This window comes from Wyeomyia smithii, chromosome 3, assembly GCF_029784165.1.
Source record: "Wyeomyia smithii strain HCP4-BCI-WySm-NY-G18 chromosome 3, ASM2978416v1, whole genome shotgun sequence".
Lineage (NCBI taxonomy): Eukaryota > Metazoa > Arthropoda > Insecta > Diptera > Culicidae > Wyeomyia > Wyeomyia smithii.
The window spans coordinates 106,533,913-106,560,472 of record NC_073696.1 but is presented as its reverse complement, the minus strand read 5'-3'; the positions used below and the strand labels follow the sequence as shown (position 1 = coordinate 106,560,472).

General features: G+C 37.3%; 1 protein-coding gene across 28 annotated transcripts in view; it reads right to left on the bottom strand.

The window, feature by feature from the left end:
- LOC129732294 (sodium/hydrogen exchanger 3) overlaps window positions 1-26,560 on the bottom strand; it is a 92,155-nt gene that overhangs the window by 11,699 nt on the left and 53,896 nt on the right. For 4 of the 28 annotated variants that reach the window (XM_055693048.1, XM_055693057.1, XM_055693046.1 and 1 more), the window contains 21 exons: window positions 18,242-18,505; window positions 17,959-18,152; window positions 17,651-17,771; window positions 17,448-17,586; window positions 16,963-17,180; window positions 16,813-16,896; window positions 16,539-16,747; window positions 16,347-16,472; window positions 16,103-16,284; window positions 15,574-15,709; window positions 14,184-14,198; window positions 13,059-13,079; window positions 11,644-11,700; window positions 11,503-11,583; window positions 11,268-11,436; window positions 10,119-10,229; window positions 7,798-8,223; window positions 7,160-7,225; window positions 6,937-7,095; window positions 3,859-4,189; window positions 1,282-1,344 (listed from right to left, as the gene is read on the bottom strand). In XM_055693048.1, coding sequence (XP_055549023.1) covers window positions 1,282-1,344; window positions 3,859-4,189; window positions 6,937-7,095; window positions 7,160-7,225; window positions 7,798-8,223; window positions 10,119-10,229; window positions 11,268-11,436; window positions 11,503-11,583; window positions 11,644-11,700; window positions 13,059-13,079; window positions 14,184-14,198; window positions 15,574-15,709; window positions 16,103-16,284; window positions 16,347-16,472; window positions 16,539-16,747; window positions 16,813-16,896; window positions 16,963-17,180; window positions 17,448-17,586; window positions 17,651-17,771; window positions 17,959-18,152; window positions 18,242-18,505 — 3,172 coding nt within the window. Of the gene's footprint in view, window positions 1-830; window positions 2,250-3,000; window positions 3,032-3,858; window positions 4,190-6,043; window positions 6,125-6,936; window positions 7,096-7,159; window positions 7,226-7,797; window positions 8,224-10,118; window positions 10,230-11,267; window positions 11,437-11,502; window positions 11,584-11,643; window positions 11,701-13,058; window positions 13,080-14,183; window positions 14,199-15,573; window positions 15,710-16,102; window positions 16,285-16,346; window positions 16,473-16,538; window positions 16,748-16,812; window positions 16,897-16,962; window positions 17,181-17,447; window positions 17,587-17,650; window positions 17,772-17,958; window positions 18,153-18,241; window positions 18,506-26,560 lie in introns of those variants that run through there. The other 24 variants (XM_055693063.1, XR_008729225.1, XR_008729224.1 and 21 more) reach the window with 24 other exon arrangements.

Genomic DNA, 26,560 nt, shown 5'->3' with positions numbered 1-26,560 from the left:
AGCACATTAAGTTTGATGGCCTAAAAAATATTTGACAAAACGTGGATCGAAGATAGATATTTACGTACCCAGAAACGATAGAATACACGAGAAAGTTTTTGTAATCAATCATTAGAATAGTTCAATAGCTTCAGTTAATATATTGTATTATAATAGTATGTAACTAGTAGACCGCACCCATAAAAATTAAGCCCGTTTTTGATGTTGAATTCCCCTCGTGCATCACAGTTGATATGTGTACATGTTGTTTACTATGTAGTATATTGTGAGTAAATTATGTAAACCAATTATTAGCGTTGATTTTCAGAACAAAATAAAGAAAATAAAGCATAGCTTCAACCATTTATTAACCATCAACGAATACTACAGAATGTAAATAAATATGTAAACCTCATTAAGCTATCATAGTTCTATCGCTACTAGTTAATATCTACAACCGAACAGGCAGAAAGTATATTAATATCATTCGTGTTAATTTTCAAAACGCAGGGAATTTAGTTTTACCCTTCCTGACCAATGCAAACATTAATATACTTTACAATGCTAACAAAATAAAACAAACATACGTCTACCGATAAAATAAATCATAACAAAACAAAGGGACACATATCAAGTCACCAACTGCGGTTGTCCGGGCCAGGATGAACTACAGCCAAACCACTGCTAAGCCTTTCTCTAACAGAAGTACGTACAACCAACAGCCAGGGAGGAATGTTATCAAGAATACTTTGTGTTTATTGGAATAGAAGCTAACTTCTTGTAACATTAGGTAAAAGGGATAAGCATTTAAACGATAAATCTTTATAACATGCTTTACAAGCGCTAGTAGCCTCTGTTTAAACGGTTATATTTTTACGCGTACTAAGCCTAACTTATGGAACAGTTCTAGTCCGAAGGATAGTAATTTTGGCAAATATGTGGTGATCTATTAGCTATGAAATTACAGTATGACATTCGCGTTACTTGTATACAATGAGAATCAAATAGGTGGATTTGGCTAGAGTGTCTCACACGTGGGGTACTTCCGTTTGGCTTCAGATTAGATGTTTCCTAGATAACCGTTAGGTACAACTAATTGGGCAACAGTGAATCTAATTGTGCCGTCGTACCCCATTCCGGTGAGGGAGATTTACATGAATGGAATATGTGTTTGAATTGTACTTTTTTTTGTTACAATAGAATCTCTCTAGAATGCTTTGTTTTGCGAGGGAAACGAGCTTCCTATCGGAGAGGAAAAAGTGATGGGAAGTTGTGGTTATTGAATTAGTTAGCAAAAAGTACCAGCATTTCATCGACAAGCGACGGGCTACAATGGTAAAATCGACAAATTCGGATGTGTTGTACCTGTTTCGGGAAAATATACAAGCGATATAAACGGTTAGCTTTATTCGTGGTTACAATAAGGCCGTTTGTCCCTGTACTTGAGAAAGGTCGATTAAGGGGGTAAATATACTTAGTTGGTTTGTACAAATTACTTACTACAAGTGGAGGTTAGTAATTTGTTAGTGGAATAATCTATCTTTGCGTATACTACAGTTAAAGTTAAAACTTTTAATATAGAATTAATCATAAGTACCGTTTGTTACAGTAGTTGCATGCAGTAACAGATTTGCGTTAATACTGAAGCCAATTGGAATACAATATAGATCATTTTTTCGTTGTTGGATAATGGTAACTCCCGTTCGCTTTATAGTACGTAGTGTCCCTGGTATACCTTAACTAAAGGATTATTATGTTCGCCTTAGTGAAAAACCAAGTTCATGCAAAATACCATTTGACGTTCGAACTGACTACTTTTCTCAACGGAATATAGAAATTATTCAATTCAAAACGCAGCATAAAATTCGCATAAGCAGTTCGAACGCCAACAAACCTATGTAAGAAAAGCTTTCAGCCTACTAAGGACATCATCAACGACGCTAGTTGTCTCCTATCCTAACTAAAGTCGTGTTTCGTCCCAACAGAAGCTAGTTTAGCACCGTACCGAGAAACTGCCACGCACACACATTCGCACGCACAATTTCCGTTGGACTTTCGTTGTTCGTTGCTGATTTGTTGGTCAAGTGATTCAGGATGATGATCTGGATTGCCGGAATGCGGAGGTCTCACAGGACATAGTGGAAGGAATGTGAAGCTGTGAATTATACTATTTGCTTGTGCCCTCGGCCTTTTCCTCGTCTACCTCGAGCGGTGGAGCGGGAAAGGGTTCCAGTGAGAAACGGCTGGGTCTCCGTCCGGTCACTAGTAGTCTGCGGATGAACAACATTGGTTTGTTGGAACAGCAACTGACAACTGGCAGGCTTGATCAGAATAACTCAGGTGGGTTCTGGTGTGATAAGTGATAGTTTGTCTATATTGACAGTTTGAGCTCCCAACGGGCAGCAATTTGTCTTGTATTTTGCTGGAGTACTGTCTGTAGCCCGTTCCACATTGGCCATCAACATACGTCGGAGGAATATAATGTCACTTGAGGTACAATATATCAGTCTTTCTATCGTTTATCTGTCAAATTTATGAAACACACCAACAACCGTTTATATATATATATATAATTACTACGCGTACTTGGATGGATGTGTTCACAATGTGGCACACTATTCCGTTGACCGTAGCTGACGGCTAATCCGGGTGGGACTTTAGAGTAAAATCTCGTTAAATGAACATGCTAACCTGCCTTAGTAAGAATTACCGAACGAAAATTTAACGACCTTTCACTGTTCTCACATTCAAATTCCTACAATATAAAGTAAAGTGGAGTGTGCTTACATATTTTGATATTTGAGCTAGATGCTATCAAAAGCTAAATACGAAGTGAAAAAATTTATAAATTTGTATGCAGTATAGAGTCTCTTCGCAATTAAGCAAGTGTCTGAGTAGAACAAATTAATTGGAATAAAAAAAAAGTTAGAAGAAGAGTACAGTGTAAGCCAAGTAGTGAGTTGTTTGTGTTTGTTACGAGAAAAATTCTACTAAGCAAATTGTAGCGATTGAAAAAATTACCCCAGAAAATTGTTAGCTGAGGCCACATTATCTAAAGATGAGGAAAAGAAAAATAAGATAGTGTACAGTTGAAATAGTATAGCATTTTAAGGTTCGGTTTAAAGTCGAACAGATTAAACTGATTGCTTAATACCTTTTTTCAATTCAAATATAACTTCATATAATGTTGTGCTCAAAACGTATGCGCAAGGTTGTAAAAGAAGTCTTATTTTAGTATGTATAAACTGCAACATATTCGATGAAATTGTCGCTTTTCATAGGTTCTATTAGGAATATTATCCGTTTTGAGCACTATCCACGCTAACTGAACGATTGCACCAAAATATGTGAACATACATACTAAATAAAAAACATCTTGCAACTGAACGCCTAAACTTAACTGAGTGCCTCCCTAGTAAAAGTGATTCCGTCTGAGTGTAAATAGTAATCTGAATAGTGTCGTGTGCTGTCCTGAGTAAGATCATTTTACTTTATTGCTAAGCATTTAAAATACTATCACCCACGTATCGGAAGTATTGATAGAATCACCATGTGCGTTAGTCCTATGTTTCTCTTAACAACTAGAACATCAATAAAACCAACTGATACACCACAAAACATACACACATATACATTTAGATACAAAACATGCAAAAACACATCAACATCTAGTTAAATTTATCTATATGCTTTGGGGCTTAAAGCAAAGTCATTCTTCTACCAATAGTGAAGGAACATGAACTTCCTCCGCTTTTGCTTGAGAACGGTTTTGATATTTGATAATTTAATAAGATTCTACCAGGAGCCAATAATTTACACATATTCAAACATAAAATTTCAGGAGAGAAAATCCGCGGACATTCAGGCAACAGTACTTACCCGCTAAGCTCCAGCATCGAGCCACGTCTGTTGTTACGTCTGTGGCTGGCGGTTACCGGAAAAGCATTGGCATGCGGTACGGCTGCGGCAGCCTTTGAAACGCCCAGCGGATCACCGTTGGCGTCCCCGGAGCTGCCATCGAATGTGATGTAGCCCGCGATCGAGGCCGATCGTTTATCCTTTTTGACGCGACCGATCGGCGTCGTCGCCATGACAGGGGTCGATGTCTCGGAATCCGTTACCCCGCCGATCACGATACCACCGGAACCGGAACTCTCCCGCCGGAACAGACCTATTACGGACTTAGCCTGTTTAGGTTGTGTTAGGCCACCTAAATGAAAGTTGGTAGGATGACGGGGACAGTCGCGGATAATGGATAAAAATGCTGTTAGGTGCGAGCTAATGCGGCGTATGCAAATTAATAAAATTAAGGGTGGATTCCGAAAGACTCACGGTGGTGGGGAGCACTGGGGTGAATTTGAGCGGATGTATTCGACAGGCAGATATGAAGGGAAGGAGAATAGAGAAAAGCCAGTAACAAATACGGCTATTTGGAGCAACCTTTCATTGATCGATGGTTGAACATAATTAGTAACAGTTTATTACTTGATCATTACTTCGAAAAAATGCTGGTAGTTTTGAAGAATACTAGAATGTTGTAACCTAATTATTATTGTGTATTGTGCGCCCTAGGAATTGAATTAGAAAGTACTGGCCATACCTTCTTACGAAGGCCTTGTTTGCAATTGCAATGTTTTACTTCTTTCAATGATACTATTTCTCAACGCATACAGTCTGCAAAGTTACAAAGTTTTTTTATTTGGTACAAAAAATAAAAATGTGAAAACGCAGGTTCAACCATCGATCATAGGGAATAAGTTTATCGAAAAAAAGCACACATTGCTCAATTCTCGAAAGGAGACTCAAGTGTGATAAAGCGGAGCTAGCACCATCGAGTGGTTTCAAAACCATGCACAAACACTACTACCAATAACACAGTGCAACAAAAATTGACTTTTTTCTGCCTTGGTTTCTATGCATATTTTTTTGTGTATTTTGATGCAAAACTAAATTTCTCCAGAGATTGAACATATTTCAACTTAAGGTGCAACAACGGCGCCATTTTGAATTTTTGAGAAATTGGAGCTTTTCGATGTTTTTTCGACGTCATTTTGTTTTAAAGCCAAATATTGAAATTCTAAGAGTTCGTCCACATGTTGGTGTCTTCTTACCCATCTTTAAAAAAAAAACAGATCTTTAATCGGACAAAAACTGAGCTCAAAACGGTGCTTCCGCGAAAACGGTTTTGGCATGGATTTAGGATATTTCACAAAGCAAAATAATATCGAGTATGTCTGAGCATTAATGATAATGCGCTAATACCTAAAAGTGGTAGTAACATTATGTCGTGAAAAAAAGCAAAGAATTGGTTCTACATTCCGATTCGGAACTTGACCTTCTGTTTATTTATACACAGACTTCGCAGCCGACTGTTTAGTGTACAGGACGATTGCGGGGCTAGCGCTACTGACACAAACAGTCTCTCCCGAGCCGAGACTCGAACATACGACGACTGGCTTGATAGGCCAGCATCGTACCTCGAGACCAACTGGGTTTATGTCGTATATTGAGTAGAAAAAGTCTCAGGAATCGATAAGTAGGTGTCTGAACCACGTAAAATGTCAGCAACATGTCAATTTTGCCCCAATTCCTCTACAATAATTATCGCATTATCATTAATGCTCAGACATACTCGATATTATTTTGCTTTGTGAAATATACTAAACGCATGCCAAATCCGGTTTCGTAGAATCATCGTTTCGAGCTCAATTTTTGTCCAATTTAAGTCTATTTTTTTAAGATGGGTAAGAAGATGCTAATATGTGGACAAACTCTCAGAATTTTGATATTTGGTCTTAAAACAAAATGGCATTGAAAAAACATCGAAAATTTCCGATTTCTCAAAAATTCAAAATGGTGCCATTGTTGCCCCTTAAGTTGAAATATGTTCAACCTCGAGGAAATTTATTTTCACATCAAACTTCATCAAAAAATCATACATAGTAACCAAAGCAAAAAAAATTGTTGCACTGTGTAATATACGGTTTTCCTTTGAGGTGTGTACGAATGGAAACCAAAACTTCCAAAAGGGTTCAATCCTGCACACTATAATTGGAAAACAAACCACATTTTCGGCAGTGCGCTAAACGAGACGTCACACCTCGCCTGTGCAGTGCTCTTCAATCATGATGAAATGTAAGCAGTTCTTCGAGCGCCCCAATATATTGAGCGTTTTTCGATGGTCCAGTTAAAAAAACATTGAAACGACAGAGATATTTTAGTAGACAACAAAGGTACACAAGTGGAGAGAAAAAGCTTAAGCTGAAGAAACTTTGCTAAAATCTGAGGACTGGTTAAATTTTGATTGTCTTGCATCTCTCAACTTATTTCGGTGAGTTCATCATGCATGCAGTTGTTGGTGATACGAAATTGGATCGAACAACATAACTAATGGGATAATGTGCGCTTGTTTTTTGGTGCAGTATTTTTATATTCACACATACCTAACTATAGTTGAGGTAATTATTATACAAAACTTAGCAGGCGTAGTTGCATTAGTAGTAACTGTTTTTCGAAATGTAAATATGCACCTTAAAAATATATTGCGTTTATCGTGTGTCAAGTAAGTCTTTTCGTAAAAAAATGTTGAATCATGTGAGTCGCTTGACGTAACCAAACACAAGATATCTGACGAAAGTAATATTGAAAAAGTCATGAAAAGTATTGCATAAAAAAGTGTACATGCTAGGAAATAGATGAAGACTTTACATCACTACGTAATTGATAATATATCCTTAGGCACGCCAATAGTTGGAAAAGATCAAATCTAATAGCTTTGTTGCATGAAAGTTGAATGAGAAATGGATTGGGCTGACATTTGAGATGATTGATTTCGTTTTGGGGGAAATTAACGAACAGTAGTTTAGCCTACCAGATTCGTCACATTGCTTTCCCAGGAGTGAGTCATTACACCCACCTACGGGTTCGAAAGGCTTTGTCCCTATCCGTCATACGTACCTAAAAATGTTGCACTTGGTGAATTGTACGCTAGATACTCCTTGTTTGAAGCCCAGGAGGGAAATTCGTTCTGTTTGATAGCACCACTTTCATCGTCTTCCACGTCCCGCTTCCATGGCAGCACTGCTTCTATGGCGGTGGGGGTTGTTACGCGGCTCTCTGTTGAATAATGAGTGTGATTACAGCGAAACGTGATGTTACATAATATGCATTTCGCACTCACCTTCTGCATCCTTCATATCCTTCGACAAACGTTTATCGTTTTTGAGTGGTTGAGAATTTTCGTCAACTACAACAATAGTAAAAAAGTTTAGGTCAGGTGAGGATAAACGAAAGAAACAGATTCGAACAACAGATCGGATTAATCCACAATGATAACACACCTACAGATCACGAAAAAACAATCCAGAGAAGCCGCATCGATTGGGCATGCAAAATCTACTCCAGTGCAACACAAAAACATTGGATTAAAGTTTGTGAGCACTACAACAATCACCTATTAATATCCGATATTTCGAGTGAATTAATCCCAAATTAGAAGATTGAATATAGGTATGAAAATTCGCAGTTTTTTAAATGCAAGCAAAAATATGTTTTGAATGTTTCAAAGGATGTGTTTTGCCTATGTGTTCCTTACACCATGTGCGCTCGGTTGTGAACAGCATGCAGAAAACGGTGATTTAAAACGGCACTCTGGTAAACCGAATCGATTGAGAACAAAGTTGCAACTATAATTTCGAAAACAATTCTAAACAATCAAAATAAATGTAAGCGTTGGAGAATGAAGTTCCACATTGGGATCTAAGAAGAACACAATTAGAAATCAAAGGAAGTCTACAGACCAACTGCGAGGTCACGTACCGAAACTCTGATAGGATTTGTCCCTCCGCCAGGGAAGGAATGTTTCGGCCGCTGTCGGAATGAGTCGATCCGGTCGCTCGGGCGGTCGGACGGATGCGGCGGTAAAAGCAGCGTCCATACTGCTACTGCTATTACCGCCACCGATGTTGTTAGTATTAATCTGGTTGTTGTTGCTGATGGTATTGTTCGAAGAAGAAGAAGTGAATTTGCTAGTAACGTGCTTGACAATGCGTGCCTTGGTCGGATCGAATCCCGGCAGGCTTGTGATTTGTGCGATCAACGAGTTATTCTTGCTACTAGTGGTGGCACAGGCGGTTTCAGCGTTGCTCGACAGGCCATCACCGCCACTGGAGCCACACTCACCGGTTGCCTTGATAAGAGTGGTCGCACTGGTGCTTCTTTGTCGCACGCTAGCCAGCGATTCGGCTACGCATCGGAAGGACAACCCAAAGTGGCCAAAAGTGGAAGAAAATTCACCGAAAATCGAAATTGTAAACGGGTACAAGTTTTCAGAACTGCGATTCAATGGTTCACGGGATGAATTACGATGGAATGTTTTTGATGACAAATCACGACAAAAGATGGATTTAAAGTGAATGGAGACAATTTCATAATAATGAAACTATGGGATAGTGAAAAAATGCAATGTTTCTTTAGATATAAACTTTGTCTAGGTAAAAAGTAACCTGTTCAGGATAGAATAAAAGTACACAATCTTCCGTTGTTTTACGCTCTGATTATGTCTAGTTCCTTCTAATATCTTACTAAGAATTTGTTTCCTTGTTAGGATACAAAATAAAAAGCAATAAACATCAGCGCCATCAGATATGGTAAGTTCAGTTTACCAATAAAAATAGTAACAATTGCATTGTATGAATATTTCAAATATAAATAAGCAAAAAACTTTTTAATACAGCTAATTATTGATTGTTGATATAATAACGATGCATACCGAAAACTCAAAATTTATAACGTAAAATATCAATGATAAATTTGATGTAACAAATCCAAATTATGATTTGAACCAAATAAAACCAGGTACCTAGAGCCTAGAGTACCTAGAGCGCGAGAATATTATGTTTTCTAATACAGAATTGGTCGCCACGATGATGACCGAGATTCTTTTATCTGTGCGTGATGCCGCAATGAAGGTAACAACATCGTTTTTTGAGTTTTGTCATGGAACAAAAAATCTGGCAACATATTTTACGAAAACTAGAAAAATATTTCATTGCATTGTTCAGCCGTCCAACGAAACTTTATACACCCTATTTCTTAATTGAATTTTGATAAAGCTAGTTTGCTTAAAACCTAGACACACTCTTTTAGTGGCAGTTTGATTGACGCAAATATAATCGACTGTCAATATTGCCAAAATTGTAGTTCCAATCAATCTATTCTAAGATTTTTTAAGGTTCTGAAACAAATGTCGATATCCATGCAGAAGATAAAAATCAGTTTAACGAATGTTTTAATCACAATTAAAACAGTCAATTCTAGAACGCTCCTGAAAGTTGTTAAAATAATAAAATATGTTGCTACATTTTTTTTTAATTTTCTTGTTATTCTTCAACAGTTTCGAAACGATGCTTCCAATTACCTGTTGAATAGTAAAAATCGAACAGAACATTCCGATTAAAATTTAATTCTCTTTTCGCAAATCTGCATAGCTGAATTACTTTTACACAAAGGCTTAGACATCAACTTGCGTATATCTTCACAACATTATTGCAAAATAGATTCAACAAAGTTTTTCGAATAAATTAACTTTCAATTTCCAGCAATTACTTTATGGAGTCATAATTTTGAGTTTTATTAATAAGACTGGAAAAAGTTCATATAGACAAATCCATGGCAAAATTTGGGTAGAATCTATAAATTAAAAATAAAAACCAAAATGCAATAAGTTTTGTTTACCTATGGATAGTAATGAGGTGAACAGTGAATGGAAATAGTATTATCCAGAACAAAAAATGGTTCAGTATACCGCCAACCTCGTCGTAGTATTTTAGACCTGGCAAGTTGTGAGTTCATAAAAATGCTTAACTACAGTCGCTACTCGGACACCTATGCCAATTTAGGTTTCGATAATTTTTAATGTTGAACCTGTACTTAACATAACTTATAGTATGAGGAACTACCAATACATAACACAACATTGAAGTGATATAGAGAAAGTTTTTAGTCACAATAGGGTTACATAATGATACCGATAGGCAATGAGTAAGTCGAAAGACAGAAATGTTGGGGGCAAACACAAGTATGTATGAACATTACACTCAACAGCTTTTCTTTCTGATGACTATCCAAATGGTACTTACGCGAAGATTTTGCGGTAAATGTTAAACCACCGCCGTCCCAATCGTCGCCCCCAGCAGTTGCAATCTTGTCTTCGTCCTCGTTGTCCTCGTGCAGAACTTCGTTAATATAATCTGTAATGTCGAAAGGACCAGTTAATTTTGATTGTGTTTGGCAGTTTGAATTCACTCTCGCTCTACTGCGGTTTAATAGTTACAGATTTAATAATCAGTTTTAGACGGTTGAGAGATTTGTTTACACTCAACAATTTGTTCTCATTTTGGAGCAGCAAGATTGATGACGAAATGGGCGGCGTACGTACGAGCTGGGCGTGAAGTAGATTGGATCACAAAAAAAGTAAACGAAAAATGTTTATAGATTGTTTCGGCAGTTGCTGTGTATAAACATAACAAGAGCATGGTGCAATACAGTGTTCGTTACATATACCGACCAGGGCGGTTAGAAAGTTCGAGGGAATATCGCGAATCCTAGTAAAACTCACACAAACACAGGGGAAGGTGCCGATCTCAATGAAAACAAATTTGTTTTGTGATTTTTTTGGCTGTTCTACAGTCTAACACGAATTCTAAGAAGCCTTCATCTTACAATGGAGAACCTCGTTAGCCTATACTATATAAATAAGATTAGGTAAAAAAATTAGACGGGGCAGAAAGATACAAGAAAGAAATTTGCATTATTTTTACAGATATAAGTTGCTTCGTCACATGCATGCAACACTGAATTAAAAATTTAGGTTTTTTTTTAATTTTATCGGATGATAATTAAAGTGAACATTTGATTTAAAGTAGATAAACACCGAAAACTAGTGAGATAGTGAAAGGTATTTAGCAGATAAAACGAAATATTCTAATCTAGCAGGAGAGTATAAATACGGATGAAAATAATTACCATTTAACTATACTAAATTGTAATTTCTTAACTCTGTTAAAATGGTAACCCTTTTCTTTTATACTTTTTAGATACGCAAAAAAAAATTTCGGTTTTACTTTGAAATTTAGAAAAAAAATCTACCGACCTAGTGGGAAAAAGCAATAGTTTTTTTGTGACTGACAGGGATAAATAGCAGAAGAACATAAATAAATATTCTGACGATTCATTACCTATTTCTAATCTACGATATTTGCTAAGATTCTGAGAATATTTTCTTTTACTTTTTTTGCGATTGTAATCGTTAGATGGTGGTTGTGGTGGTGGATGGTGGTTAGTAATCGTAATTGTATCATTAGTCATAACGATATCATTCGTACCGTTAGCAAACTGTTTGGCTGATCCGTTCTGCGCGAACTCCGGGAACGAGACGTGGTTCTGCTGTTTGCCGTCCTAGGGAGGGTAGGTGAAAGTTAGTGATTTTGTAATTTAAGATACTGGCTGTACAGAGCAGGTCACCTTGACTCGCTTGCTCCGCTTGTGGTGTTTTTTCTCACTGATCATGCGTCTGATGTTCATCTGCATTTTATAGTTGACTTGCTGGAAACGAAGAAAAAATTTTAACATATAGCGTAGAGGGTTATAGTATGAAAAAACTACCTGTGTGGATAAATCCCGATCGTCCACTGCATGGCGACTGTAGCTAAGTCTTCGGTGCTGCAACGATAGAAAGACTTATTAGAGACTGTAGCTCAGATCACGAGAAGTTAAAAGAAAACGGTTACAAAAAGCTACGATTGGTTTCCTTATTAAAAATCATTCAACCATCGAATAGAATGATGTATTGCATATTGACTGAAAACGAATTATCTTGAAACATGAAACATATCATTCAAACTGAAAAAAGTTTTCCTCAAAAAAACAAAAGCGTTGTTTGAAAAAGTCATTTTTTAACGTTTTTGTAATATGTGAATTGTAATATGTTACTCTATTATACTCGCTACTATTAGATTATAAGTATTGGAGTCCTAATAACGTCACCTAATAGACTTAAGTCATATCTCACTCATGGCGATTTCGACTGGTAAACAACAATCATATGTGAATCTGTTATTATCCTTTCATGAAGAAACCACTACGTTTTTATATCTAGTTATGTATTATCATGCAATTTATCACTCTATCAGTTTATGAAATAACGTTATTCCAATTTGACATTGCGGTTCATACTACCGATATGAAAAACGTTACGCGAGTAACACAAAAATAGGTTTGATAATCCCACGTTGAAATGTGCATCTGAAGAGGCACATGTTAAGCCTTGGTGCTTGAGAAAATAATTAAATGTCACTGCTTATCATCAATCACGATAATGATTGGCCACATGTGGCGCCGATGCAGAAGCAATTATCGAAACATGTGATCACAACTAATGAAGGTGAACAGTTTGGAAATTGCGGATGCACTGCTATCAATAAATCTATTTATTCACGTGGACACCGATGTCCCTGTTAACAACCAACAAATCGAAGTATATTTGATAAATTTACTAGTTGTTTTATGGGTGGGGAACATTTTATACAAGATGGATAACAATACCACATATGATATTCCCTTTTACGAAAGCACTGAATTTTGTATGTCTACTACAAAAACCCTATAATTGCTTAATAAAATCATTGACTTAATAATTGTTAGAATAAAGTAATGCAATAATGCTTTAGTCAACAAAAAGTTTGTTCAGTTATACAGAAAAAATATGAAGTTACCCGATCGATTTTACCAATTTTTTCAAATAATTTTCAAGTTGTGGTTTTTACAGTATTTTTTGTCAGTACACTTCGTAACGTATCAATGTAATAAAAAATATTGGATAAAAAATCAACTTGTTACTGTTTAATGAAAAAAAATCTATGCTAATTACTGAGTAATATAGGCTATACAACTGCTCCATGTAACCACTTCCAATAAATATTAAGCATTTATCTATCTGTGTGAAACGAATTCGAAACGTGTTTGTCAAACGATTCAAAACAAAATTGGCTTCAACTATTCGCTCTAATAGCTCTACTCACTCCAGTTTTTAGCGGATTCTGCTTTCAGTATGTACCAAGATATGCATATGGGAGTTTAAAAAAGTACAAATTTATTGTGATTTTGAATGGTTCAATCAAGCTGTGCTGAAAGTGTTTTTTTTTTCTCTCATATCATAAAAAGCACGGCGTGATGTGATTGTAGGCCGTGAGTTGGTTTGAAACTTTAGCTAACTATTGGTGTACATAAGCAAGATGACTTTGGGCATGCATTTGCAATTTAGCATTGAATCAATGTAACTTAACCCAAACTATATTATTCACTTTCTTGTGCAATAGAGAAAAAATACGCTAATTTATTGCTTTAAGGTGTAATTTAAGTTTTACTAACATACAAACGAAAACCGGAATTCCCTATCAATTTCCCACTTGCTATAAAAAAATTTTAAAAGTTTTCTGCTACTCGACCAGAATCGGCTTATCCTACTCAAATGTGTGTACTAGAATTTCATCCCACTAGAACAATAAATAATTCAAAATAACATACTACAAGAACGAAGTTTTACAGTAATATATAGGGTTTGGATAAAAAAGAACTTTTAAGATCAAACTTACACAACGAAACGAATCAAACAAAATAATCATGAAACAAGTTGAGTAAGTTGAACCTGAATTGGCTATTTGTTTATCAAATCGACTGTTTAACAGACATGCATACTTCTAGAAAATCATTGAGTAATTCGTTTCAATCTACATCGTCTACCCCTGCTTCGAAGTTACGTTTCATATAGAAAATAACTTTATATAGTGTCAAAGGACCTCGGTTGAATGAATTCAAGAAAAGAGTATTGTAATTGCCTTAGTTAGGTATATGAATTCAAAATCAAATTTCAAATGAACCCCAGAAAAAAATCTTTAAAACATTTTTTGTTAGAAGATGGTGTGGAGGTTTAAAATCTAATTTTAGGATACCGATGCATACAAATATGACAACTGAATACAACACAACATAACAACCATTAATGTGCTTGTTACAAAGTCAAACATTAACAACTTTCCAATGGGTCGCAGCGTTACGTTTAACGGGTTGCGTTTGCTGGATTTTAATTGGAACTAGTAGTAGGCGAAAACAAACATAAAACTTAGTATCGAAAAATTGCTCCCTACCAAATTGGTTGACGTCTTCAGTCGAATAAGTCGCACGCGAGCAACAATGAGCGGGAACATATGGAGCAATATGTGAGCACGAAGCGATGGCCGATTTCACGAGTGAGCAAACGACGGTGAGGCGCGATATAGCGAAAATCGTGAAACGAATTGTGTATTCATGATGATGGCATAGTTGCCAGCCGGATTCAATCATAAACGAAGCGATTCGGCGCGCAGACGTTTTTTTGCATTTTTTATATGAATGATCATAATATTCGAATGACGATGGTAAAGATGCATTCAAGCGAGGGTTTCATTCGCAGCGCGCGGATTTGCGGGAAAATGTAGAAGGGAAAAAAGAAACATAATTATTCGATTTACTGGATACTGTACGTCATGATCAAACCACGTTTTGAAGCAACTTATTTATGATTCATTATCAGATCAAGCTACCGGATCAAGAAAGTAAACTTGTTTTAAATGTTTTATTCTATTGGTATGATGACTAAAAACTTTACGATGGTTGTGATAGCAATTTGATGATGTGATGTATTCTTTGAATTGGATGATGCATGTAAATTACCCAGTTGTCAGATCAACTTTTTGAACCATTTAAGGGTACTGTTCGGTTTCCAATTATACAATTTTATTGAAGATTTGCACTTTCGAACCCAAACCAAAGATAAAAAACTTGCCGATTGGCCGGTCTTTCCAGTTGCTGTTTTCTTCTCCTTATTTGTCCTTGAGAGATCCACATGTTTTTTTTTTCCACCGGTGTCTCACTGGTAATAAAGTTTCCATCCACGTCGTGGCACAAGAAACGCCCTGGAGCTAACATGTAACGTTTTACGCATTTTTAGCATAAAAAACCATAATTCTTTTTCCACGACAGTGCTTGGGTTTCTTCCGTCAATGGTGCATTTCCTTGAACACGCAAAACTCTCCATCAAACTTTGAGCGAGAGTCCCAACTCATCAAGCCGTCGGCAATGAAATTAGGAATTACGCAAATGTCATATCCCTTATGGAATTTACAGCGCGGAATTCTCGTTCATTCACCGTACTTTCTGATTTAAAGCGCGGGAGTTCACTTTCCACTTTTTGACATTTACAGGATCCTTTACAAGAATATTGTACAAGCTTTAAGCTACTAACACGTGAGTTAAGAAACAATCCTTACAAAATTCTCTCATTCGAGACCAATTCCTAGTTTTTACAACAAGTATTGTTACACCCAACAATTAAATATCTCTAACGTCAACGTTAAGTTCTCGATAAGTGCAAACCTTCACTAAAACCGACTAAAAACAAATTTGTGAAATGTTGATACCTCAAAACTAATGACCGCACTGTCAACAGTTTGGAAACCTACTATGCATGCAGAAATGCAGAACTAGACGAAAACTTACCCTTCGATACGGTTTCAGCTCTACCGATAGTAAGTGATGAATTCTGGCATCCGTCAAATCCTTCTTCGACGGATTGTAGTCCAGTTCCTGCATGTCCAAATTACGTGTGGAGTTTTCCAGGTTGGAGAAACTCGGGCTGTCAAAGTAAAACAAATTCTTAGAATGAATCCAAGCTCTAAACTTTAGGTAAATAGTCGCAAAAACCACAACCGATGGGTAAATATTTCCAATAAATTGATGCATGTTATTAAAACCTTTGATAAAACTAATGTCATCAATTGATTTGGAAAAAAGCTGTTTAATATACAAAAGCACTACAGAACTTAGATCTCAAATTCCTAAAACTACAAAAGATATAAGATAAAATAAATAAATCAAACCATTTTGAAAATTGAACTCAAATATAAGAATTAGTTGGCAAAGGTTGTCCTAAAACCTGACTGTCGGTATCCACACCCATGCTAAATACGAAACTATGTAAGTTATTGTTATTATTCGGGAGGCATGCATCGATCTATTGAAGTTTTACCATGTGCCTAGAAATGACGCTCCGCACCTTCCACCGAAGACACCGGTGTAGTTTCGGAACAGAGCACTCATCGATTCGGTTCCAGACATTTGGCCAATAGTGGACGGATTTCGTCTCATGTAATCCATGGCGTCACGCATCGTAAGTTTGGAGTAGGTTTCCAAAATTTTCGGTTCCGGTCCCTAGTGGAAAATAGAATCCGGTTATTTTTTGCTTGAATCAAATCTATGCAACTCCCGCTAACCTGTAAGTTCTTAATTAGGTATGGACGAATAAACCTATTGTCAAATCGTTTAAACTTATCCCTGATGTTGTAATTGCCTGTTTTACCCACAATATCCTCGATACCTGCCATCGTGTGATCCATGAACTGTAAAAAAAAAATTATAATCACTGATTACTTCGTCTTGCTCAGACCCCCGGATTAGGCACACACCCGTTCGTGGATTCGCTCGTTCATCGTTGGTTTCCGTTTACTCGACCGCTTCACGTTCAAAATTCTCACTAGCGGTTTGATCGTAATGCCCTGCAGAAATACTGTGAAGTAAATCACTGCTATGGTTGTGGTCACGAACATCGGCTGCAGCGGAATGTGTTCCTTCGAGACTAGTAATACTAAAGCGAATGCAACTGCACCACGAAGGCCTAAAATTGCACCAAAAAGAAGGTGATCAGTAGAAGAAAGAGTGAATACCTCACATGGGACTTACCTCCATAAGACATAACGAATTGATCTACTTTAGATAATTTGTGTATCCTAAATCGGTTAGCCAGCGCAGATAATATTAAAACTCCTGTAGTGAAGAAAAATAAAACTCGTAAATTAAGTTAAATAATATCATTCAAAGATAAGGACTCACCTATAATCCTAAACACAGAACAGAAAACTATTGTCAATACGACAAACCAGGTATTCCAGTTGTGCTGGTTGTTTATCGTGGCCACACCCAGGAACATAAATATGATCGTTTCCGAAGAAGACGACAGCATTTTCAACGCATACTTTATGGTGGTATGCGATTTGTGCGACACGTTTTGCTCGACGTAGTTTTTCATCGTGATGCCACAAAATGTGATACTAAAAAGATTTGAAGTATTAGATATAGGAACTATTGGAAATAGGAAAAAAGAAAATATTTTGAAGGTGTTATAGTAAAATAGTTATTCTTATCTTATAACTTATCTCTCGGTTCTTTAATAGTTCCAAATTACCAATTTAACGTCGCACTACTTTTGATTTGAGCTTGTGCGCTTTAAGTGGATTTTGAGTAGTTTTGGTAGTGTATAGAGATGAAACCTAAAACCCGCCCCGATTGCAATCGCTACTCATATTACCCATACTTACGCCAATATTCCGCTCATATGGAAAATCTCCGCATTCAAATACGCCAGGTAGGCCATTACGAAGATGAAAATTGGCTCGATGACTCGTACGTGGTCGGTGAAGCGTGTGACGAGGCCGGTTAGGAAGCCCCAGATAACACCTGCGGTAAGAGGGATACGCTTCATGACACACGATGCAACAAGCGACACTTTCGGAATACTTACCGATGACGGTTCCGCCGATGGCAACCACAAAGAATGAGGCAGCACCCGAAATGATGTCTATTGCCTCGATTTTATCTGCGCCGATTTCGTCGTACGATTCAAACATGTGATACATTACAACCTGTTGCATTCCAGTGACGCATGAGAAAAATAAGAGTGTTTATCAATACGGTGAGCTCGTGACCCTTTACTCTGAATAAAAATAATGCAGGCGCCAAACTTCAGTTGCATGGCTGGCACCCACACACTCGCACGCACTATCTTCACCTACAACCATTAAATCTCATTATTTATAATTTCACACTTACGGTGACAGCATCGTTTAGTAACGATTCACCAAACACGACTATGTACAGCACTTCATTGACGTGGATTTCCTCGAACACCGCCAGCACTGCGACAGGGTCGACGGCCGAGATCAGGGAGGAAAACAAAAACACGTGTAGAAATGGAAGATCTACCCCGAAAATACCAGTCAACCCGCACGCCCACAGAGAAACACCTGCCAAGAAGAGGTAGAAGAAAAGAAAGGATAATGTCGGTCAAAACATCGCTATCCACTCTAGTGGACATTTTCCCGCCATAACTTACCTATGGTAGCAATATTGAATATTGTACCGATCACAGCCATTAGTAGGATAGTGCCGATGTTGTCGAAAAACATCCGATTTGGCATAAAATATCCCGCATCGAGGATAATCGGTGGCAACATGTAGAAAAAGAACGTGTTCGGGGTTAGCGGCGAAACGTGCAAGTTGGTGGCGAATCGCAGCAGCACTCCGATGATGACGCCAACGACGATCAGCAGGCAGGATTCTGGGAACATTTTGCTCAGTTTAGGCGTCATGTGGAACCCTGTTGATGGGACGGAAAAAGAACTGTCAATAATAGATACATGTATGTCTGCACGGGAAAACACAGAGCACTACAGGCCATTTAAACCAAAATTGAACTTTGAACTTAAAATGATTTTTTCGAGCTGTTCATCTGACTGCGTTGGCAGATTGGGTCAATTAATAATATTTATATAGACTGCAAAATACAAATCACCTGCTTGCCACTGACGACAATTTTATAATGGCTGTAATTCAGGGGAGTTCGGATAATCAACAAAAGATGTTATTCAAAAGCGATATTTGAACTTCTGAAATGCATTGTTCAATATATGACTGAGATTCCTAATAACATTGGTCGACAAAAGGCACAATTCCTCCACATGTGAGGGGAACGTGCCATTAGAAGCCATGGCCTTTTAGCCGCGCTACCTGATAGCAGTTGATCTGAAAAGTTTTGTCTTCTCGCAAAAAGTTCCCATGCTAAAATTCAACTCAATTGTGCAGCAGCCTCCTATCTAGAAGAGGTGCAGTCACAAAATTCCATTCTCACATACAGACATTTGATGCAACCTTCTGTTTCATAGTCTAAAAAAGTATATTTTCCCGACATTCATTCGCCAGAATAAAGTGCTGATACTAGACACCTTGTTTTCCACAAGAGAAACAGCGACGACCGCGAATAGCGATAGCAAAGAAATAGGAAGCTACAGAAGGACAAGCGTAAAATTAGGGAAAGAAAGTGGTTTGTCTCCGGAGTTTAGATTTTTTTTAATAGAATCAATCTTTACGATTTGTCTCGCATCTTGAACCTGGCCCCGGAAACCCGGATTTGCAGGAACCATATGGGGACCAATGGCTCTTTAGGTCTCGTATACTAAAAATAGACAAATTTTCCATTCTTTTGATGGGTCAAGATTAAAAATCGGTCAAGAATTAAAGAAGTAAGAAGCATTTCATTTTGGTGGGTACCTGGGTACCCTGCCGAGTACATAACGGTTAAGGCGAAATGTTGCATGGGGACTTTTTTCGATGAGACGAAGCGTTTTAACCCTACTGCACTGGAATGCAGAATGCTAACATTCAAAAAATGCTCTTGGGGAAGGGGGTGGTTGAACCCTATATCCTCCCCTTCTTGGCCGCGCTACTGCCGCACAGTAAGTGCTCGCCGGGTTCGTCGCTTCTACGTTGGCTTACGGGAAAACTTGAAACTGAAAAAGTTGTCGTTACTAAGGCCACCAAAGTTCACAGAAATCGTTAAAAGGCTTTATTCTGCCTTTTTTGTCCGGTTTGAGTTCTAGCGCAAAACCTGTGGTTTAGCAGTGTAACGAATACATAACTAAAATTCATAAAAAAGCACCATAGGCGTTCAATATATAATCTAAGGAGTGTTTCCATGCCAAATGACCTGTGATCGAATATCAACTATTTTGGGATAGGTTTTGTTTAAGGCCTTGAGGCTCAAAAACCAATGATTGTACATGGAAACTGTCTGAGAACGGATTTTAAGGAATTAATAGAGCTTTACAAAAAAAATAAATAAAATAAAAATCGAAAAAAAAAATATTTTGACCAAAAAACAAATCTTGATAAACACTTGGTTAAATTTTTTTTAACTTATAAATGTTTTGAAAAATGTTGTGTTTTTTATAAAACTCAATGTTCAATGAAAAATTTGGGTTTTTTATTTCTCCATCAACTTTTTATTAAAAGTTTCGTTGTACTTTTAATAAAAAGTTGATGGAGAAATAAAAAAACCCAAGTTTTTAATTGAACATAAAAAAACCTAAATTAATCCACCTAGCGGTCAGACCCAGCCTTTCTCATTCAAACTTATTATTTGTGAAAATAGATTTACATGAACGCTTCAATCCAATAAATGTATATTCACATTGATGTTGTAATCTATACATATAAAAATGCAGTACGGTCTGTCTGTCTGTCTGATCCATATAGGCTCGAAAACTACCGAACCGATCGACGTGAAAATTTGTATGTAAGGGTTTTTGGTGCCGATAAAGGTTCCTATGATAGTTTGAGACCCTCCCTCTTCTGGAAGGGGAGGGGGGCTCCCATACAAATGAAAATTAAATTTCTGCACAACTCAAGAACAAACCAAGCAAATGAAACCGAGGTGCTTATTACGGGAGTCACTTCACGGTGAAATATATTTCACTCTCACGCTCACTTCACTTTTTCAGACCTATTCCCGATTCCACCTCAAGTGAGGTGACAAAAATCACCTCCGTGGAGTGAGATTGACAGTGAAGTGAAATTGAGAATAGGACAAGTGAAATGAGATTGTTTCCCAGCTCAAAAATCTCTAAGTCCCAGAAAGTCGTTTTTTTCGTTTTTTTTAGATAACACCAGATCTTGACGTGTTCTGCATTTCTAAAACATTCGGCATAAAAAAAATGTTTTTTTCAGTAACGAAAATTTCCTGAACTAGTTTGCATTTTTTTCATCGGGCAAAACAATGAAAATTTTACCGCTTTAAGGCACGGATCAAATTCCGATTTGTTTCGTTACTGAAGAATAAATCCAATATTCACCATTAGATCACAAATCAATCAACTTTAAGGTGCTTATTACGGGAGTCACTTCACGGTGAAATATATTTCACTCTCACGCTCACTTCACTTTTTTAGACCTATGGAGTGAGATTGACAGTGGAGTGAGATTGACAGTGAAGTGAAATTGAGAATAGGACAAGTGAAATGAGATTGTTTCCCAGCTCAAAAATCTCTAAGTCCCAGAAAGTGTTTTTTTTTGTGTTTTTTTAGATAACACCGGATCTTGACGTGTTCTGCATTTCTAAGACATTCGGCATCAAAAAAAATGTTTTTTTTCGGTAACGAAAATTTCCTGAACTAGGTGCATTTTTTTAATCGGGCAAAAAAATAAAAATTTTACCGCTTTAAGGCACGGATCAAATTCTGATTCGTTCCGTTACTGAAGAATAAATCCAATATTTACCATTAGATCACAAATCAATCAACTTTAAGACTTATGGCATCTACGTGGAATCATTTCACCGTTCAAAATGGTCATGAAATAATTCCACGCGAAACGTTGCTTTTTCCGTTCTCACTTCACTGATATGACACCCATAAAAACCTAGATTCCGCGGCAGATGTCACTTTGCGACGTTTTTCTCACTTACGTGAGTCCCGTAATAGAATTTTGCTCACTTCACTCTTATTTCACCGTGAAGTGACTCCCGTAATAAGCACCTAAGACTTATGCATCTTCGTGGAATCATTTCACCGTTCAAAATGGTCGTGAAATAATTCCACGCAAATCGTCGCTTTTTCCGTTCTCACTTCACTGATATGACACTCATAATAACCCAGATTCTACGGCAGATGTCGCTTTGCGACGTTTTTCTCACTTACGTGAGTCCCGTAATAGGATTTTGTTCACTTCACTCTGATTTTACCGTGAAGTGACTCCCGTATTAAGCACCCGAATTCGGCATGTAGATATTTTAGGGGATAACAAATATGTCCATAATGGTTCGACACCCCTCCCTTTTCTGGAAGGGAGGGGTTCCATACAAATGAAACACAAATTTCTGCACATCTCGAGAGCTAAATAGAACCATATTTGGCAGGTGAATGTTTTCAGTGGTAAGAAAGTTGTTCCATAATCGACCTCAGGCAACATTTTGGATTGTAAGATGGCAACTTCCGGTTTCTGGAAAACAGCCAAAATTGGCCGATTTCCACCCAATATAATAATATGCGGATCTAAAATGATACACAGGAGCTAAAATCGATCGAAATTGTCTTCAAATGATTTTAAAATCCAAAATGGCGACTTCGGGTTTTGGAAAAACAGCTCCAAACGACCAAATACCACTCAATATAGGTATTTCCGGAACCGTAATGATGCACTGAAGCCACATCCGGAACCGTAATGAAGCACTGAAGCCAATCAACATTTTGAATTGTAAGATGGCAACTTCCGGTTTCTGGAGAACGGCCTGAAATGACCAAATACCATTTAAAATGAATGTTTTCGGAACCAGAATTACGCCCAGATGACAGAAATTGATTTCACAGGCAATTTTAAAGTTCAAAATGTCGACTTTCGGTTTCTGAAAAACAGCCCAAAGTGACTAAATACCACCCAATATGAGTATCTCCGGAGCCAGAATGTTGCAAGAAGCTAAAAATTGACCTCAGACACCATTATGAATTACAGGATGGCAACTTCTGGTTTCTGGAAAACAGCAAAAAATGGCCGATTTCCTTCTAACATGAGTATCTTCGGATCTAGAATGATACATAGCAGCTGAAATCGACCACAGACCCCATTTTGGATTCTAGGTTGGCGACTTCCGGTTCCTCCCAATACTTCCAATATAGGTACCGTGCTGGATCGAAATCCGTACACCTAAGCACATGATAATCTTCGACGGTCAATATAAAATCAATAAATACATATTGCTTTAAACTGACATGTTTACTTATAGGTCTACTTATATTTTATCACTATTTCCAAGCAAAATGATTAAAATCACTCCAAAAATCAGAAAAACGTGTTTAAATAGAACATGTTTTGAATCGAAATCCGTAAACAGTTTTTTGTCTGAATCAAAACCCGTACACTTTTGAATCGAAATCCGCACACACGCGATATAGACTGGATCAAAGTCCATACAACAATAAATCGAAACCCGTATAGATATAGAAGTACAAAAATGAACATCTTTTATTTATAATTTACCTTTAAATTTACGAATGAATATATTTTGAGGATCAATTGGTTCTTAAAGTTTCACACGGTTTTCTATGAAAGCTGAAATAGTGCAATTTTCGTAGCGTTTCGTTGCGGCACCCCTGATCGTAGTAACAGGAACGCCGGAACCTCTCGAAGCTTCCCGGTACGACTTTCTCTTGTGTACCTCAGTCACAGCTCCTTCGAAATTGTTTGCCGTATATTTATACTTGTTTTCTTCTAAAATATGCTGAAAACAAAAAGAAAGTTCAACAATATATGCATGATACACACGCTGAACGGATATCAATTCAAGCAATTAACAAGAATCAAAATCCGTACGGCACAGTTTTTGTTGAATAAATACAATTTACACTATTTACCAGACAATATACAGCTCGAAAATGACAAAGACTTACCTTTTCCATCAATTTCAAAAAGATTCACAGAGTAAAACACTTATATCCCACTTGAAAATCGTTTTATCTGAAGAACGCAGGGATACCAAATGTGCAGATTTGTCTGCAATACGCAGACTTTTGGAGTCAGTGTGCAGATTTTTATTTATTTGCAGATATTTGCAGTTTGTCCACGGTTTCTGCAGATTTTTGTCAGAGTCTCCTTATATTTGCGCAGATTTTCTTAAAATGTGTGCAGATTTTTGCTCGTTTCAAGATGGCTTGACAAAGTATTTTTTTTAATTCTTTTAGCACCAATATTTAGTGGTTAATTTGTGGTTTCGAAATCCAATTTGTGGTAATTTGTGGTTGAGTAATTTCTGAGAAATTTTCAGAAAACTGAGTCAAGCCATCTCTGAAAATGGTTTCGCTTCAAATGAATCGGACAACGATGATATATACATCAATCGAAAGCTCTTAATTTGTGATTCACGAAAATGTAGTTTTTGTAGGCATACTTCATAATAAAATAATTAAAAAACTATTATTTAAATTTTTGAACATTGTTTGCCTCTTGTTGTCAAAACTGACCGTACGCGGCGCTGGTAGACCATCAAGAGCTAAGAGATCTGGAGCATATCGCAGGGCTAGTAGCGAGTCACTTTTTAGTGACTTTGTCACTATTTTGAGCTTAGTCACCAAAAAGTCACTATTTACGCTAAAAAGTCACTAAAGTTACTAATTTACGACAAAATGGTCACTAAAGTCACTTTTTTAGCTTTAAATGTATAAATCAACTTTTGTTGTATTGCAACATACACTAAAGTCGCTTTTTACGCGGGGGATACGTGCCGCGTAAAAAAGCTGCGTAAATTCCGGAATCCGCGTAAAAAACCGCGTAAATTCCGGAATACGCGTAAAAAAACCGCGTAAATTCCGGGGTCCGCGTAAGAAAAAACCGCGTAAAAACCGACCTTAGTGTACTTTAGAAAGCTTGCTTCTCATTTACAGAATATTTGGACAGTTCGGTTTGTAAGGCATTTTTGTTTACTTATCCTTCATAGAAGTTTCATGCCAGGCAATGCTTTCAAATTTCTCATCGAAGTGAACATTGCAGAATAGTTACGAATGAATTGTCTAAGAGCTGCAAAGGAATGTAAAGGTTTATTCTACAAGCTACTCGCGTCTCTAATCAGTGTTGTGCGTAAAATTACGTTTGTAGTTTGATTTGCTTGCCTCAAATCAACTGTTCCTCTTGGTTGAAGTGGATTCAAAAATTTCGAGCTTATATTGTGCATAGTCGTGTTTAGGTCTCAATTCGTAGGATTTTGCTTTCAATCGTCCGAACCCACCGGTGTTTACCAGATACCATTTCGAAATTCCATAATGATAACCCGTTCTACGCATATTTGTCCCATGCTCCAGATCAAGCAAACGAGTGTTTAGTTGGGACGAATTTGATTAGAAAATGTCAAGTGGGTTAAATATGCGGGGAAAATCATTGATGGGACAAACAGTCTTAGTATTGTTTTTGCAGATTTTCGGAGCGAACAATGCTATTTTTAATATATTTTGAAAAACCCCTCCCTTAGTTAGCTTAACCAACTCCAAACGCTTTTCGAAGCTGTCACAGGCGGCACGGATTCCCAGATTTCATCCCAGATTTTCTGGATAACCGCTTTAACCGCTATACAAGTTGGAGATTTTGTAAAAAAAAAGTTTATTGAGTTGAGATCAGGTGAACTTAACGGCAGTTTATTTCTATTCAAAAAGTCCCTCGAATTGTCCCTATACCAACCTTAAGTCAAGTTCGCAGTATGCGCTGATGCACCGTCTTGCTGGAACATATAGTAATTAGCTCTGAAGAGTTTTCGAAGACACGGGGTAACGTTTTTTTCCAAAACCACCGATTTTTAATGAACAGCATTAAATTCGGCGTCTTTGTAAATGAAAATCAGAGGAAGTTTACTCGCTTGCAAATTGCTCCGGAGACCATCGCTAAAGCTGTACTCTGCAATCGAGGAACACTCCTTTAGAACTCTGAAATGTTGTCTCTTGCTGCTGCCCACATTCGATTGTTTTGTGTAACCAGTCACACTCCAGGACAAATAGTTTCTCATCAGAAACAATGAACTCGCGAACAGCGAGTTGTGAAAGTATCATTTTCACTCTATCGAGCCTCTTTTTCTAAAAGAATCGGCCAAAATATTGTGGACCGATTCAATAGATATAAATAGATATTGCGGCATCCTTGCAGATCGTGACCGACAGAATATTCAACGATCCCCCAAAGAGAATGTCTCCTCGTGTTTTTCGATGGTTTAATAAACGAAATCTCGCCTAGCTTCACACGATTTGAGATGTTTGAATATTGTGCAAGGGCAGTCACTGACCAAAAATCGTTTTACTACGACTTTCCGGATTTGTTACATCGCACATCAAGAACTAAATACAACTGACAGACCACCAAAACACCAATGCGTATTCGAGAGTGCATACATTCGTTCACGTACTTTCATTAACGCTTATAACTCGAAAACTTGTATTCGAATATATTGAACAAGGTGTTATTAAAACCATTTCAACGTGAAATTATGATACGGATTTTAGTTCGACTTTTTTTCTACGAGAACAAATCATTGCACATCCTATGTTCTAAAGACATAAATTTCAGATAAAATTTAATTCATTTATGGTTCAACAATAAGTTTCAAAACCCTCTTTTGTATATTTTTGGTCACTATTTGGTCACTATTGAGTCTCTATTCGGTCATTATTTTAATGAAAAAAGTCACTAAAGTCACTATTATTTTACTCCAAGTTCGCTACTAGCCCTGATATCGAAAACCGGTAAATCTTTGTTTGAATTCTATCATCTACCTGCGCCATCTGCACGTAACGTTTTCCAATTCGTCATTTTCGTGTAGTGCGTATTGTTCGAGTAACGTAAAACAGAT